Genomic DNA, 12,588 nt, shown 5'->3' with positions numbered 1-12,588 from the left:
CTACTGGACCCTGAGTTACTTGGAGGGAAGTTGGGTTCCCTCCCCCTTCCTTTATAACTGAGTGTCTGGAAATAGTAAAATTGAGCCTTGATCAGAATGTTTGTTGTCTTGGCTCCATTCTTTCTTCCGCCCCGTCTAGATTCCTCTCTTTTCAGTTCGAACTGCCATTCTCAGTTGAACCGTTCGTGTTTTGGACTGCGGGCAGGCCGCAACATGCACGTATTTATATGTGTGTGTTTTTAAATCATTAAGTTAATAGAAGGGATCATAAGGTAGGAAGAATTCTTAAGGGAGGTAGGAAATAGAGAAGGCAATAGAATAATAATGGGAAAGCAGGAAGAACAAACTAGAGAAGAGAGCAGAGAATCATTACACACGTGCATGAAGATGCCACCATCAACTCATTACTTTATAGTCAAACCTAAAACTTTTAGAAAATCACCTGTTCAAGTATACAACTCAAAGTTTTTAGTAACTTTATATATAAATCTGCACCTTTAATCACAGAATGTCCCCTCCTGCTAATATAAGCCTATTCCCACCTCATCCTCAGCCTGTGGGTCCATTGATCTGAATGTGTCTACAAGGTCAGCTTATTCATTTATTTTAGCATTTCACAGAGGTCAGGTCTTTGGCCTCAGGCTTTCACTGTCCACTGCTGCTGTCATCAGCATTCTGTTACAGCTTCACCACAACTTCCTCACTCTTAATTTTTGCAAGTTGTTGACTATTGTGAATAACTGCACATAAAAACTTTGGACAAGCTTTCACTGTTCTCAACTAGATACTTAGGAATAGAATTGTTGGGTCCCACAGTAAATCTACATTTAATTACACAACTGTTTCCCAAAAGAAGTGCCATTTTACACCCTTAGAAGCAATGCATGTTGTCTTTACACTTCCCAGTTCTCATGAGGAACCACCCTAGTGGGATGAAGTACCACACTGTGGTTTGTGTGTGGAATGCTAAGGAGCTTCGCTGTTTATCTGCTACTCACAAGGCTTTGGTGACGTAACTTCAAATCTTTTGCCCATATTTTAATGGAACAATTTGTTAGTTTTAGGATATTATCTCCCACTGATCTACATTTCTGTATTTAAGTCAATAAATCTTAATTATTAAAGCTTTAAAATGTACTGAACCTGGTTAGGGTAAATTCTCCAATCTGGTTCATATTTCTCTCAGAGGTGGTTTTTGTTGTTTGTTTTTGGGTTTTTTTTTGGGGGGGGGAAGGGGGCTATTCTAGATCTTTTGCATTTCTGTATCAGTTTTAGGATGGTTGTAAATTTCTGTTAAAACAAACAAACAAAAACCTTTTAGTGAGATCTTAAAAAGAATTATAGCAGGGCTGGAAAGATGGCTCCACAGTTAAGAGCACTGACAGAGGTCCTGAGTTCAATTCCCACCAACCTACATGGTGGCTCACAACCATCTCTAATGGGATCTGGCATCCTCTTCTGGCAGGCAGGCATATATGCAGGCAGAACACTGTATATAATAAATAAATAAATGCTTAAAAAAACCAATTACATCAAATGCATAGACTGACACAGGTCAAATTGTGATTGTGGCAATATTTAGTATTCCAGTCAATTCACACCATATGAATCTGATCTAAATCTTCCTCGCTTCTCTCAGGAATAAAAAATGTGCATCCTATGAACACTACATATTTTCAAAAGCAGATTCAATCTTGATGTTATTCTGTATTAAACAATTTAAATGTCTAATTATGGCAATGCCTACATTACTAATACCTATGTATTAACAGTTTTAAAAACAAATACGCATTACTAATTGCTACTACTGTGAATATATTTTGCATGAAACGGTTTTAGAAACAAAAAAGTCCCAACCATTAGGAGCAGATAGCCTATTTTCTGTTATTTTGAGGGAAAATTAAAAATTAAATATTTTAGACATCTTTTTTTTGTTCATTTCATTTTTTAAAATTAGATATTTTCTTCATTTACATTTCAAATGCTATCCCGAAAGTCCCCTATACTCTCCCCCCGCCCTGCTCCCCAACCCACCCTTAGATATCTTAATGGTGTTTTTAAATAGCTCTGAGCAGTAACTACTGCTTATCTTCTTATACAAAGGTAAGATTACAGTGTACAAGACAAGAGAGCTGACCTCAGGTCATGAGAGTGGGAGAGCTAGCCTTGCCCCTCACTAGCTGTAGCACTTGGCAGAGTGGGCCCTGCACCTCGACTGGGCAGCACAGTAGAGCTGACCCTGCTGGCATGGGTGTAGATGAGCCAGACTGAGGACATGAGAGTAGGAAAGCTGGTTCTGGCCCTTGCCAGTTATGATATTGGGTGAGCTGGCCGGGGGCAGTGCTAGAGAGCTTGCCCTAGGGGTATGGGTACAGCTGGCTGACCAGCTCAGCTACCATACAGGCCCAGACTATAGCTTGGCTTACCCAACATCTATCCTATCTATAAAGTGCTGGAATGTGTAAAAGGGTTGGTCCTACAGAACCAGAGCTGCAGGATCTCCAGGACACAGGGCAATAACAGGATAGCACAGAGAAGTCCTGGTGAGGATCTAGTATTGATAATGTAACAGAAGCCAGAGGCCTTGAACCAAACCAATGACTCACTGAAGTGAGTATTTTCAAGTAAAGAAGTGAGGATGAAAGGGTATACTGTATGACATACTGACACACTATAGTTTCCATGACAACATTTTTTCTCTTTTGGTGGGGGCAGGTTGCAAAGGCAGAGCAGAGCTACGAAGAGATGGGAAGATGAGAATATTGGAGTGCATAATGTAAAATTTATGAAGAATCAATAAAGTTTTTTTTCTTAAAAAAAATTACAGTGTACCATGGAGATTAACAGTATTAACAAATCACTTATTAACTAAGAAGAGATGGGAAGATGAGAAAATTGGAGTGCATGATGTGAAATTTATGATGAATCAATAAAGTTTTTTTTCTTAAAAAAAAAATTACAGTGTACCATGGAGATTAACAGAATTGACAAATCATGTATGTAATGATTCTTATGTGCTAGACTCTCTTTCAAGCACCGTTTTGGGTTTGCTTTTTGGTTTTTGGGTTGTTTTTTTTTTTTTTTTTTTTTGAGACAGGGTTTCTCTGTGTAGCTCTGGCTGTCCTGGAACTCACTTTGTAGATCAGGCTGGCCTTGAACTCAGAAATCCGCCTGCCTCTGCCTGTGCTGGGATTAAAGGCGTGCGCTACCACACCCGGCCCTCTTTCAAGCACCTTTAACTATAAACTATTAAGCTTGATCACAACTCTATGAAGTAGGAGATATAATCTTCATTTCGGGTCAGAGGAACCTTGCCAGGTATTGTGGTGCATGTCTGTTATCCCAGCAGTTGGGAAACAGGCAGGAGGATCAGGAGTTGAGGCTAGCCTCAGTTAGTGAATTCATGGCAACATGCACTGCATTAGGCCTGGTTTCAACACACACACACGCACACATACCAGCACAAATACACACATGCACACGCATACACACACATATGTAAGCATGAGGAAATTTGAGTACAACAAAGTGAAGGAATTCATCTAAATCCATACAGCTAGGAAACAGTGGAGCTGGAGTTAAAACTCCAGCAGTTTGTTTATGGGATTCATTCTCTTAACTCCTCTGAAGCAAGAGGGTGGGAGGTTTTAAAAAATATTTATAGACTTGAATTTCCAGTAATGAGAGAGAGGCTGGATGATTCTGATTAACCATTCCAGGAAAATGAGGATGAAAATAGTAAAACTAAATGCACAAGGATTAACAAACCATGAAGAATTACCAGACCACAGTCCAAAGACAGAGATAGCCAGACAAGTAGGCCACAGCTGAATTTTCTTCTACATGGAGGATTCTCCAACTGGATGATATGGGTAGCAAGCCATTCAGCATTCTGTTGACGAGGGGAAGGGGGAATAGTGCATGTCTATAGTTCAAGTGCATCTACAACTAAGGAGTAGGTGGGACCCTGAGTGGCTGAACCCCAGGAATAAGGATGAACCAGTAGTTTTAAGTCATCTGGGTGGTCCAAAAGTAATCATCTCTCAATCTTTAAAGTAATTAATCTTGGCTTGCTAGTATTTCTTATAGTCATCTAAGAGTGTAATAGATCTTTTCTGGAAAAATATAGTATTACCCAAAGTTTCAACCAAATTTTACAACTTTTCAAAGTATCTGGCATATAGACAAAAGGAATTAATCATAAATCATAAAGGAAAACATGATGTAACAGAAAAAAAAACACATTAAGGTAGACATGGTGGTATAGACCATAATCACAGCACTTGAGATGTACAGGCAGGAATGTTAGGAGTTCAAAATCATCCTCAGCTACATAAGTTTGAGGCGAGCTTAGGCTATAATAAGTCTTGTCACCAAAAATATTATATTTATAATTATAAATTAATGTATAATTTTAGTTATTAAACTAAAGGATGGAAATTCATAGTTCATAGCTTCTTAAAAAGAGAACATCAAAATCAGACGGCTTTATAAGAACAGTTTACTAATCATTTGAGGTAGAAATAATTATCATTTTATATAATTATTTCACAGAATAAAAAATAGAGAGTCTATGCAGAATGCCCAGTGATATCAGTGTCCCATTTGGGGACGTATATCACACCTCCTCCTCTCAAGGCTTAGGGATCATCACAAAAGAGGAGGTAGAAAGACAGTAAGAGCCAGAGGTGATGGATAACTACAGCAAAGCAGTGTATTCCAGACAACAGGGCAGTTACATATATGAAGCCAGCAATTGTGGCACACAGACGAAATCCCAGCATGGAGTGGGGAGGTGGTCATGAAGGGCTGGCTCTAGCTGAGGAGCTACAGGCGCCTGCTGGCTGCTGGGAGAGCAGAAGAGAATGCGTTTCCCTTAAAGATTTAGCCCTAAGAGGCCACCCATGTTCTAGCAGATGGCTCTACCCTCAGGCACATAATGGCAGCACTAAGTGGACTCTGGTTAAAACACCCAACAAACCAAGCAATGGGGAGGGAGCAGGGGTGCGAAGGATGGTGAAAGAACCAGAGCAGACGGAAGACTGATCTTAATTCATTTACAATTCTGTACCAACAATTGTGTACAGAAAGGAGGAAGTAAGTACCGCTGACGTTGAGGGATGTTACCCTGGGTAGGAAGGAGCTGTACCTAGGAAAGGACAGTCAGATGGGCATCTGAGGCCTGGCATAGGCTGCAGTTTCCCAGTATCTACTACTTGGCCCTGGATGTTAGATTTTCATTCTCTCTCTCCCTCTCTCTTTCCTTCCTTCTGTCCTTCCTTCAGATGGGTCTCAATATGTAGCTCTCAAATTCTTAATTCTCCTGACTCAGCCTCTGAAGTGCTAGGATTGCAGGCACATTCTGCCATGTCTAATTCATTAACTTATTTCACATCTTCACTTATTCTAAAAGGTAAACAACTCACGGAAGAGCCTTTGTTATATGATTTATTGTCTCTCTGTGTGTACAATTGCATGGCACACATTATATACGCTGAGGTCAGAGGACATCTTGCGGGAGTCAGTTCATTAGGCTTAGCAGGAGGTGATTTTACTGGTTGGCCACCTTGTAGGCTCTTGGGTTAATATCTTTACTGTCTACCAGTTTACAACTTCCATTAACACATTCTGAGTCACGGTTATCATTTCATACAACAGTAAAGGACTCTATTCCTAAATAGTCTGTCATTTTTAAAATGAAAAATTGTTTGTAAAACCCAAATTTTAATCTTGGGTGTGGGTGTTTCAGTATTTGGATAATATTACATAGATTAGTCAATCATTTGTATAAATGTAAGTTGTACATTATAAAGACAAATAGAGCAGGTTGATTACTCTGAGCATAATTGACATCAACTTCAGTTATCTGCTGTAATCTATTATTGGTTAATCTCATAGAATACAGTTTTTGTCTACTCAGTCCTAGTTCAAAACTCAGCCACGCATCCAGAAAAGCCTTTTACAATACAGGAAAATTGATTCTGTGATCTGAAATATAAATGACTTTCTATAGCCATCTACTCATTTAATTGTTTCTTCCCTATAACTATAATAAAGACCAATTAAGTTGAGCTGGAACGCAGCTCAGTGATAAGTTCTTGGCCAGCACATGCAAAATACTGCACTCATCACCAAAAGGAGGGAGAGGGAGTTAAGTAAACACAATTCAGATTTTATTCTGCCAGCAATTACAAAGCCCATGGGGAACTAATTGCTTCTAACCAGGTTGCTTTTAATTTTCTTATTTTAAAACAGGGACTGAAGTGTTCCAGGCTGGCTCAAACTCGCTGTATATTAAGTAAGTAGAGGGAGATGAACTTGAATGACTGATCCTTTGCCTCCACCTCCACATGCTAGGGTTACAGGCATGGACCACCGTGGCCTGGCTTCTATGGCACTAGAGACTGAAGTCAGGACTGTGTACACAACATAAGCATGCTACCAACAGAACTACATCCCTGCCCCTAATTATTTCTAAATGCCTTCTTAATATCCTTTTAAGATGAATGCTGACTAGAACAGGCTAAAATAATTCTAACCCTGATATAGGGCAAACAATACATTTTGGTCTACTGTCATAAATTTGTTAAATTTAAATAAAAGTAGTATTTTTGTTATAAAAATTCTTACTTTTGGAACATGAGGATTAAATTCCACAGCTCTATGAATTGCTTCCACAGCATTAATTTCTGCTGTGCTTAACCCTTTTCTGAAGGCTGTTTCTGGAGAGAATCTGAAAAGAAAACCACAGAATGGAGAAATGAACGAACCACATGTACAGTCTAGTGGGAACTATCTATATACATGGATTCAGATTACAATTTATCTCCCCAAGGCAAGACCAGATAACCATGAATGTGAAAGTAAAGTCTCTGGTTCAACTCGGACACAGAGCAAAAGAAGAAATGAAAATCACAGCCTCAAGTACAGTGAGCCTTTGGAGATTCCACTGAACCCACTCTGGGAAGGGTGGCTATAATAAGAAATGTCACTGAGGGATCAGAAAATCTCAGCAAGCACAATACAGATTTTATTAAATTTTAGGTAATAAGAAATGAAACTCTGAATACTTTATTCTAATTTATTTCAAAATACAAATCTAAAGTGAAAGAAATGAGTATCATTTGGCTCTTATTAGTTGCTTGTTTGCTTGTTTGTTTACTGAGAGTACCTCAAAACGGGACCTGGACAGATTCTGAATATTTCAACTGCCAAATAAATAGAATTGGCTAAGGACAGCCAGAACGGTAAGACAGAGTAATTTCAATGGTGATATAAGGGCAAGATGAAACCAATTTGCCTACTATGCACCTTATTGTTACCAGCATCACTGTGAACATATTAACTGTGTTTTTTGAGACATTTATACCCTAGGATGTTCTTCAGCTTGCTATTTAGCCAAGGCTAGACATAAACTCCTACTCCTCCTCTCAAATGCTGGCATTACAGATATAAGCTCCATGCTCAGTTCTCTGTGTGCTCCTTCATTGAATTTGCTATACTCATTTAATACATATATTCCTCATACAACTACTCTACAATATTATTCTCTTATCTTATAAGCTTTTTTTCATGTGCATTGGTGTTTTGTCTGCATGTGTGTTTGTCTGTTAAATCCACAAGAACTGGAATTACAGATGGTTGTGAGCCATGCCATGCGGTTGCTGGGAAGTGAACCGAGGTCCTCTGGAAGAGCAACCAGTGCTCTTAACCTCTGAGCCATCTCTTTAGCCTCCTAATATTACTCTCAAAGTAACAATTTGCCTAGCTATATCTAGTGAATGGTAGAGCTTGAATTTGAGTCCCAGTTTACTTAACTCTAAAAAGTTCTGTCACCAATCTACACACAATGAAAAGCCTCAAAGTCACAGAAGATCCTTATTTGGAAGGAAACAGAAAGGAAAAAGAGGAAAAAAACCTTTTTAAGTGTTCAGCAGTCTTTCCAAATGATTTGGAAATAACATGGCTTCCTGAATACTTACTTATCTGAGACGGTTCTTGTTTTCAGTAGTGCTGCCGTGTAGCAGATGGCCGCTGACTTTGGAAGGCTTATATCTGTAACAATTACTATGGTTAGTTATGAGTCACAGGACAAACTCATCAGCTCTAATACTCTAGCACGGGCACCTGGACACACTGTTGGAAAGCCTGAGTTTGATTCTAGAATCTACTATTTACTAGTGGCATATCTTTGGGTGCTAGTAACAACTCTATTGATCTCTTTTTGAAATGGAAAATGGTACAAGAGAGGTTAATCTATGTTGATATAAGTCCTCTGTATAACTACAACAGGTAACCTTCAACGAACATCTATAATATTCTGTTTATAATAAGACAAGTCAGAGAAAATCTACAGTATAATTAAAAGTATGTAAAACCTAATATTAGAAAAAATTAATATATTTAACTGCTATTATATCTGGATTGACTTTAAGTTTTTCCCGAAGTTTTTGTCTTTTCTACATTTTTTTTTATGTGACCACATTTCATAGAATATAAAATTAACCTGAGATCATGAGCAAAATAAATCCTTTTTCAGAAGACACCTAAGATAGTGGTCCTGGAGGAGAGTGAAGCACTCTCATGATGGTCTCAGCTCAGACTTACAGTGTGTGGAGATCCCAACAGCCTCAGGTCTGTACAGTGAGGCACAGTAAGATACATGAACAGGAAATCACAGCAGCACCACACAAGGTAGACTCTAGTCAGTTTAGTGGGTTTACTTTATTCTAAACAGGTCCCCTTCTGACTTTTTATGCTCAGTCCCTAAGCCTGCATAACACAAATATCATACTAGGCCACACATACAGTAAGTTACATATGGAAGGAATTTCTCATGAATTTCCCCATGAGCCTAACCATTGTGAAGATATGCCTAAAAATTCCAGATGTTTAAAAGAAATAAACTTCACCTATCAAATATATCACACTTCAACCTTCCCAAGTCATGGGGACCCTATACTAATGGCAGGAACCTCTGCCAGGAGCAATGAGCGACATTCCATGCTCTACTGTAATAAAAGACGTGAACAGAAACATTATAAGAGCTAGGAAATTGCAGCATGGACTTTCATCAACTGTAGATTAAAAAGAGGGACTAGAATCAAAATAAATCATGACCGAAAAATTCAAGAGGAGCTGAACCAGGTTTATTAAACTAAAAATTATCTTTAATAAACTTATAATGACCTAAACCTTAAGAAATATATGCACATTAAAAATATTCTAGCTGGGCATGGTGGAATATATCTTTAATCCCAGGACTTGAGAGGAGGAAAAGGCAGAGGCAGGCAGATCTAAGAGGAAGGCGTTTCATAAACTGGTGTTTATGAAGGAGTGAGGAGAAAGTCTGTTTTCAGCGCTGACCCAAATCCACTTGTAGCTAACTGTTATTGTTATAATAATACAAATAGCTAATATATAGGGAATTATTCTTACAAAGTAACTAGCAAACAAAGAAATGGAACAGCTGAATTAAGGTTTGGGTCTGCCACTCATTTACTGGGAAATATTTCCCAATATTTAACCTTCTTAAACTCCAGTTTCCCAATTTAGTACCTATGAAGAGTTAAAATACTTGTCCTACCACATCACATGGTTATTATATGGATGCAATGAAATTATATAAATAACTTTTTAACTGAAAATAATTTTAAAACCATTATTCTGAATAATTCTTATAAAGATTATTATGTAAGTTCTTTTGGTATTTCTTATATGCCAAAATCCATGAGGCACCCTACTATGTGCACAATGCCTATACTTTTCCAGTTACCTCTCCTAACACGCTACCTGCTGTGTACTGTCTAATTCTCTGTGTTTTCTACTAAGTCGTAAATGCCATGAGAGCTAAATCCATGTTCTCATGTTCAACGTTACATCCTAAGTGCCTCCCACATATTACATACTCAGTTAATAAAGACTACACCGTCACAGAGGAAAAGCCCCTCCTTGCAAGCTTTTGATGCTAGAAAGGTAGATGAAGGAGATCCTTGGGAGCACCGACACCTGCGCCTTGAAAACTGACTGCTAAGCCTGGAGAGAGACAATGAAGAGACCTAGAATAATTGAAGAGTAAATAACCCACGTTATTTACTAATACACACCAAAAAACTCACCATCATATTTTGCCAGGACTGCCTGAACATCTGCATAGGCCTGCAATTCTAGAAGTGATTCTAAAAGATTTTCATGGATGTTCAACATGGTAAGAGGAGGAAATTCTTTCATCAACTGTATGTTAAAAGGAAGAGAAAAAAAAACAGACTAAAATCAAAATAGATCATGACCAAAAAAAACCCTCAGCAGTTTGTTAAAAGTATGTTATTTTCCTTTTTACAAAATTACAAAGATCTAAACCTTAAGAAATATACATATATTACAATATCTGCTGGGCAGTGATGCCTTTAATCCCAGCACTCAGGAGGCAGAGGCAGGCAGAGAACTGTAAGTTGGAGGCCAACCTGGTCTACAGAATGAGTTCCAGGGCAACCAGGGCTACAATGTGAGACCATGTTCCATAAAAAATACATACATACTTACTATCCTGTTATAAAGATAGGCAATTGAAAAGCAGTGATTCTGGGGCTGGAGAGATGGCTCAGTGGTTAAGAGCACTGTCTGCTCTTCCAGAGGTCCTGGGTGAGTTCAATTCCCAGCAACCACATGGCAGCTCATAACTATATGTAACTCCAGTACCAGGGGATCTGACACCCTCGCACAAGCACATTGAGGCAAAACATCAATGCATATAAAATAAAAATAAACAAGTTATTTTAAAATAAAATAAAAAGTGATTTTGCATTAAAATAACTGATATTTTTTTGTTTGTGAGTAGAAATAATGGTTCAGTTACCAAATTTACTTACATCTCTCATTATCTTCACTGCTTCTCTTATTCTTCCCAATTTTCTCGCACACATGGCCAATCTTCTTTTAATATACACAAGTACATTGGTATCTCGCCCTATTTCAAACAACAAGAAAATTACACAACTCTCACTTCTGTATTATGGCCTAACATTTCATCTTGGAAAACTTACTAAAAATTACATGATATCAGAATGCATTATTATTAATGAATGCTAAATGTAAGTGATAAATAATAAATATTTTTATGTGTTTCTAATATTAAAACCTTAAAATATACTTAATTACTTTTTCCTCCAGTAATAAGCAATTTGAGTATAGTATATAATTTCCTTAGTTGATGAGTTTAATACTGACAGAAAACAAGTAGATATTAATAGGAAGATATATTTGTCTATCTCAAGTCTCTGCATAAACAACCTATAATTTTAGTATTATTATTTTGGCTCAAAAACTCTAAATGTCTCAAACAAAATTTGCATGAATAATATAAATTTTATTAAGTTAGTAATTAAAAAATGTTTTCTAGAAAGGGCAATGAGAAAAGTCTTTAGCATAGGCCAGTGAGATGGCTCAGAAGGTAGAAGACACTTGCTGCCAAGCTTGGCAACCTGAGTTTGATCCCTGGGATCCATACAGAAGAAGGAGAGCACTGATACACAAGTTCTTTTCTGACTTTTATGCATGCATGTGTGCATGTGCACACACATTCATATATGCACACACATTCAAATATGAATACATAAATATGTATAATTTTTAAAACTAAAAAAAATTCTACAACATAACCCACATTTGATATTATGCAAGGACAAATAGCAAGAGTTTTTATAGATGTAGTTTCATTAGTTCCAGGTGGCAAAATTAACTATTCCCGTAGTTTTGTATAATAACATGCCTTAATGAAATATATTGTAAACACAAGTATTTAACTGAGAGAAAACATTAGCCAAATTTTAATTTCCATAAACAAAAGATGTAGAACTTAGCTGCTAAGAGATAATGCCTTGTGTAAACATATTTCAATTTATTGCCTAGTCTCTGCCAAAATCAGGAAACTAAAACCTCTTGGCCACAAGCCTCAGTTAGACACAGCAACACTGCCGATTCTGACAGCTTTGGTAAGTGTCACAACCCTAACCAGAAGAGCATCTCCAAAAAATAACAGTCCTGTGCTTTATGTGATCTCAAGCATGCTGGAGAAAAATCAGTCAAAGAAAGAACCAACGTCACACACAAAACTGCAGTGTGGGCTAGGAACAAGAGGGCGGAAAGGAGCAGTCACCAGAGGGATCCAAACACAGAAGGGAGGAAGAGGAGAGAGAGGTGGAGGAGGAAAGAAAGGCAGGAAGGAAGAAGGAAGGAGGGAGGGAGGAGGGAAAAAAGGAGAGAAGGAAGGAAGGAGAGCTGAGTAGAGGAGAGAAGGAACCACGCTTTGGCACTGCATACAGATCCATAGATGAAGAGCAAACAAAATTATGTTTGGACTGGTGTGTGTATGTGTGTGTGTGTGTGTGGGGGGGGGTTCCCACCTCAGGGTTATACACTGTCAAGCACGTAGGAGGAAAGCCCTGGATCTGATTCCCAGACATGCAAAAAAGCACCTCTCCCATGGCTCTGAGTAAGGGTCTGGGTAAAGACAATGCTTACTGTTCAGAGAGTCTTAGTCCTGCCTGGCATCGTTAGAAGGGTCCCCAGAATTTGAAAGTGTTGTTTGTC

At 38.1% G+C, this 12,588-nt stretch overlaps 1 protein-coding gene across 2 annotated transcripts in view; it reads right to left on the bottom strand.

The window, feature by feature from the left end:
• The window catches only part of St7l (suppression of tumorigenicity 7 like), a 64,028-nt gene that overhangs the window by 26,933 nt on the left and 24,507 nt on the right, over positions 1–12,588 (bottom strand). For both annotated transcript variants that reach the window (XM_021157378.2, XM_029474885.1), the window contains exons 8-11: positions 10,869–10,966; positions 10,119–10,233; positions 7,983–8,055; positions 6,631–6,733 (exon numbers count right to left, since the gene is read on the bottom strand). In XM_021157378.2, the coding sequence (XP_021013037.1) occupies positions 6,631–6,733; positions 7,983–8,055; positions 10,119–10,233; positions 10,869–10,966 (389 nt within the window). The remainder of the gene's footprint in view (positions 1–6,630; positions 6,734–7,982; positions 8,056–10,118; positions 10,234–10,868; positions 10,967–12,588) is intronic.

Source organism: Mus caroli, chromosome 3 (genome assembly GCF_900094665.2).
Source record: "Mus caroli chromosome 3, CAROLI_EIJ_v1.1, whole genome shotgun sequence".
NCBI classification, from domain to species: Eukaryota; Metazoa; Chordata; class Mammalia; order Rodentia; family Muridae; genus Mus; species Mus caroli.
Note: the sequence above shows the minus strand (reverse complement) of the source record. Positions and strands in the feature narration are given on the sequence as shown.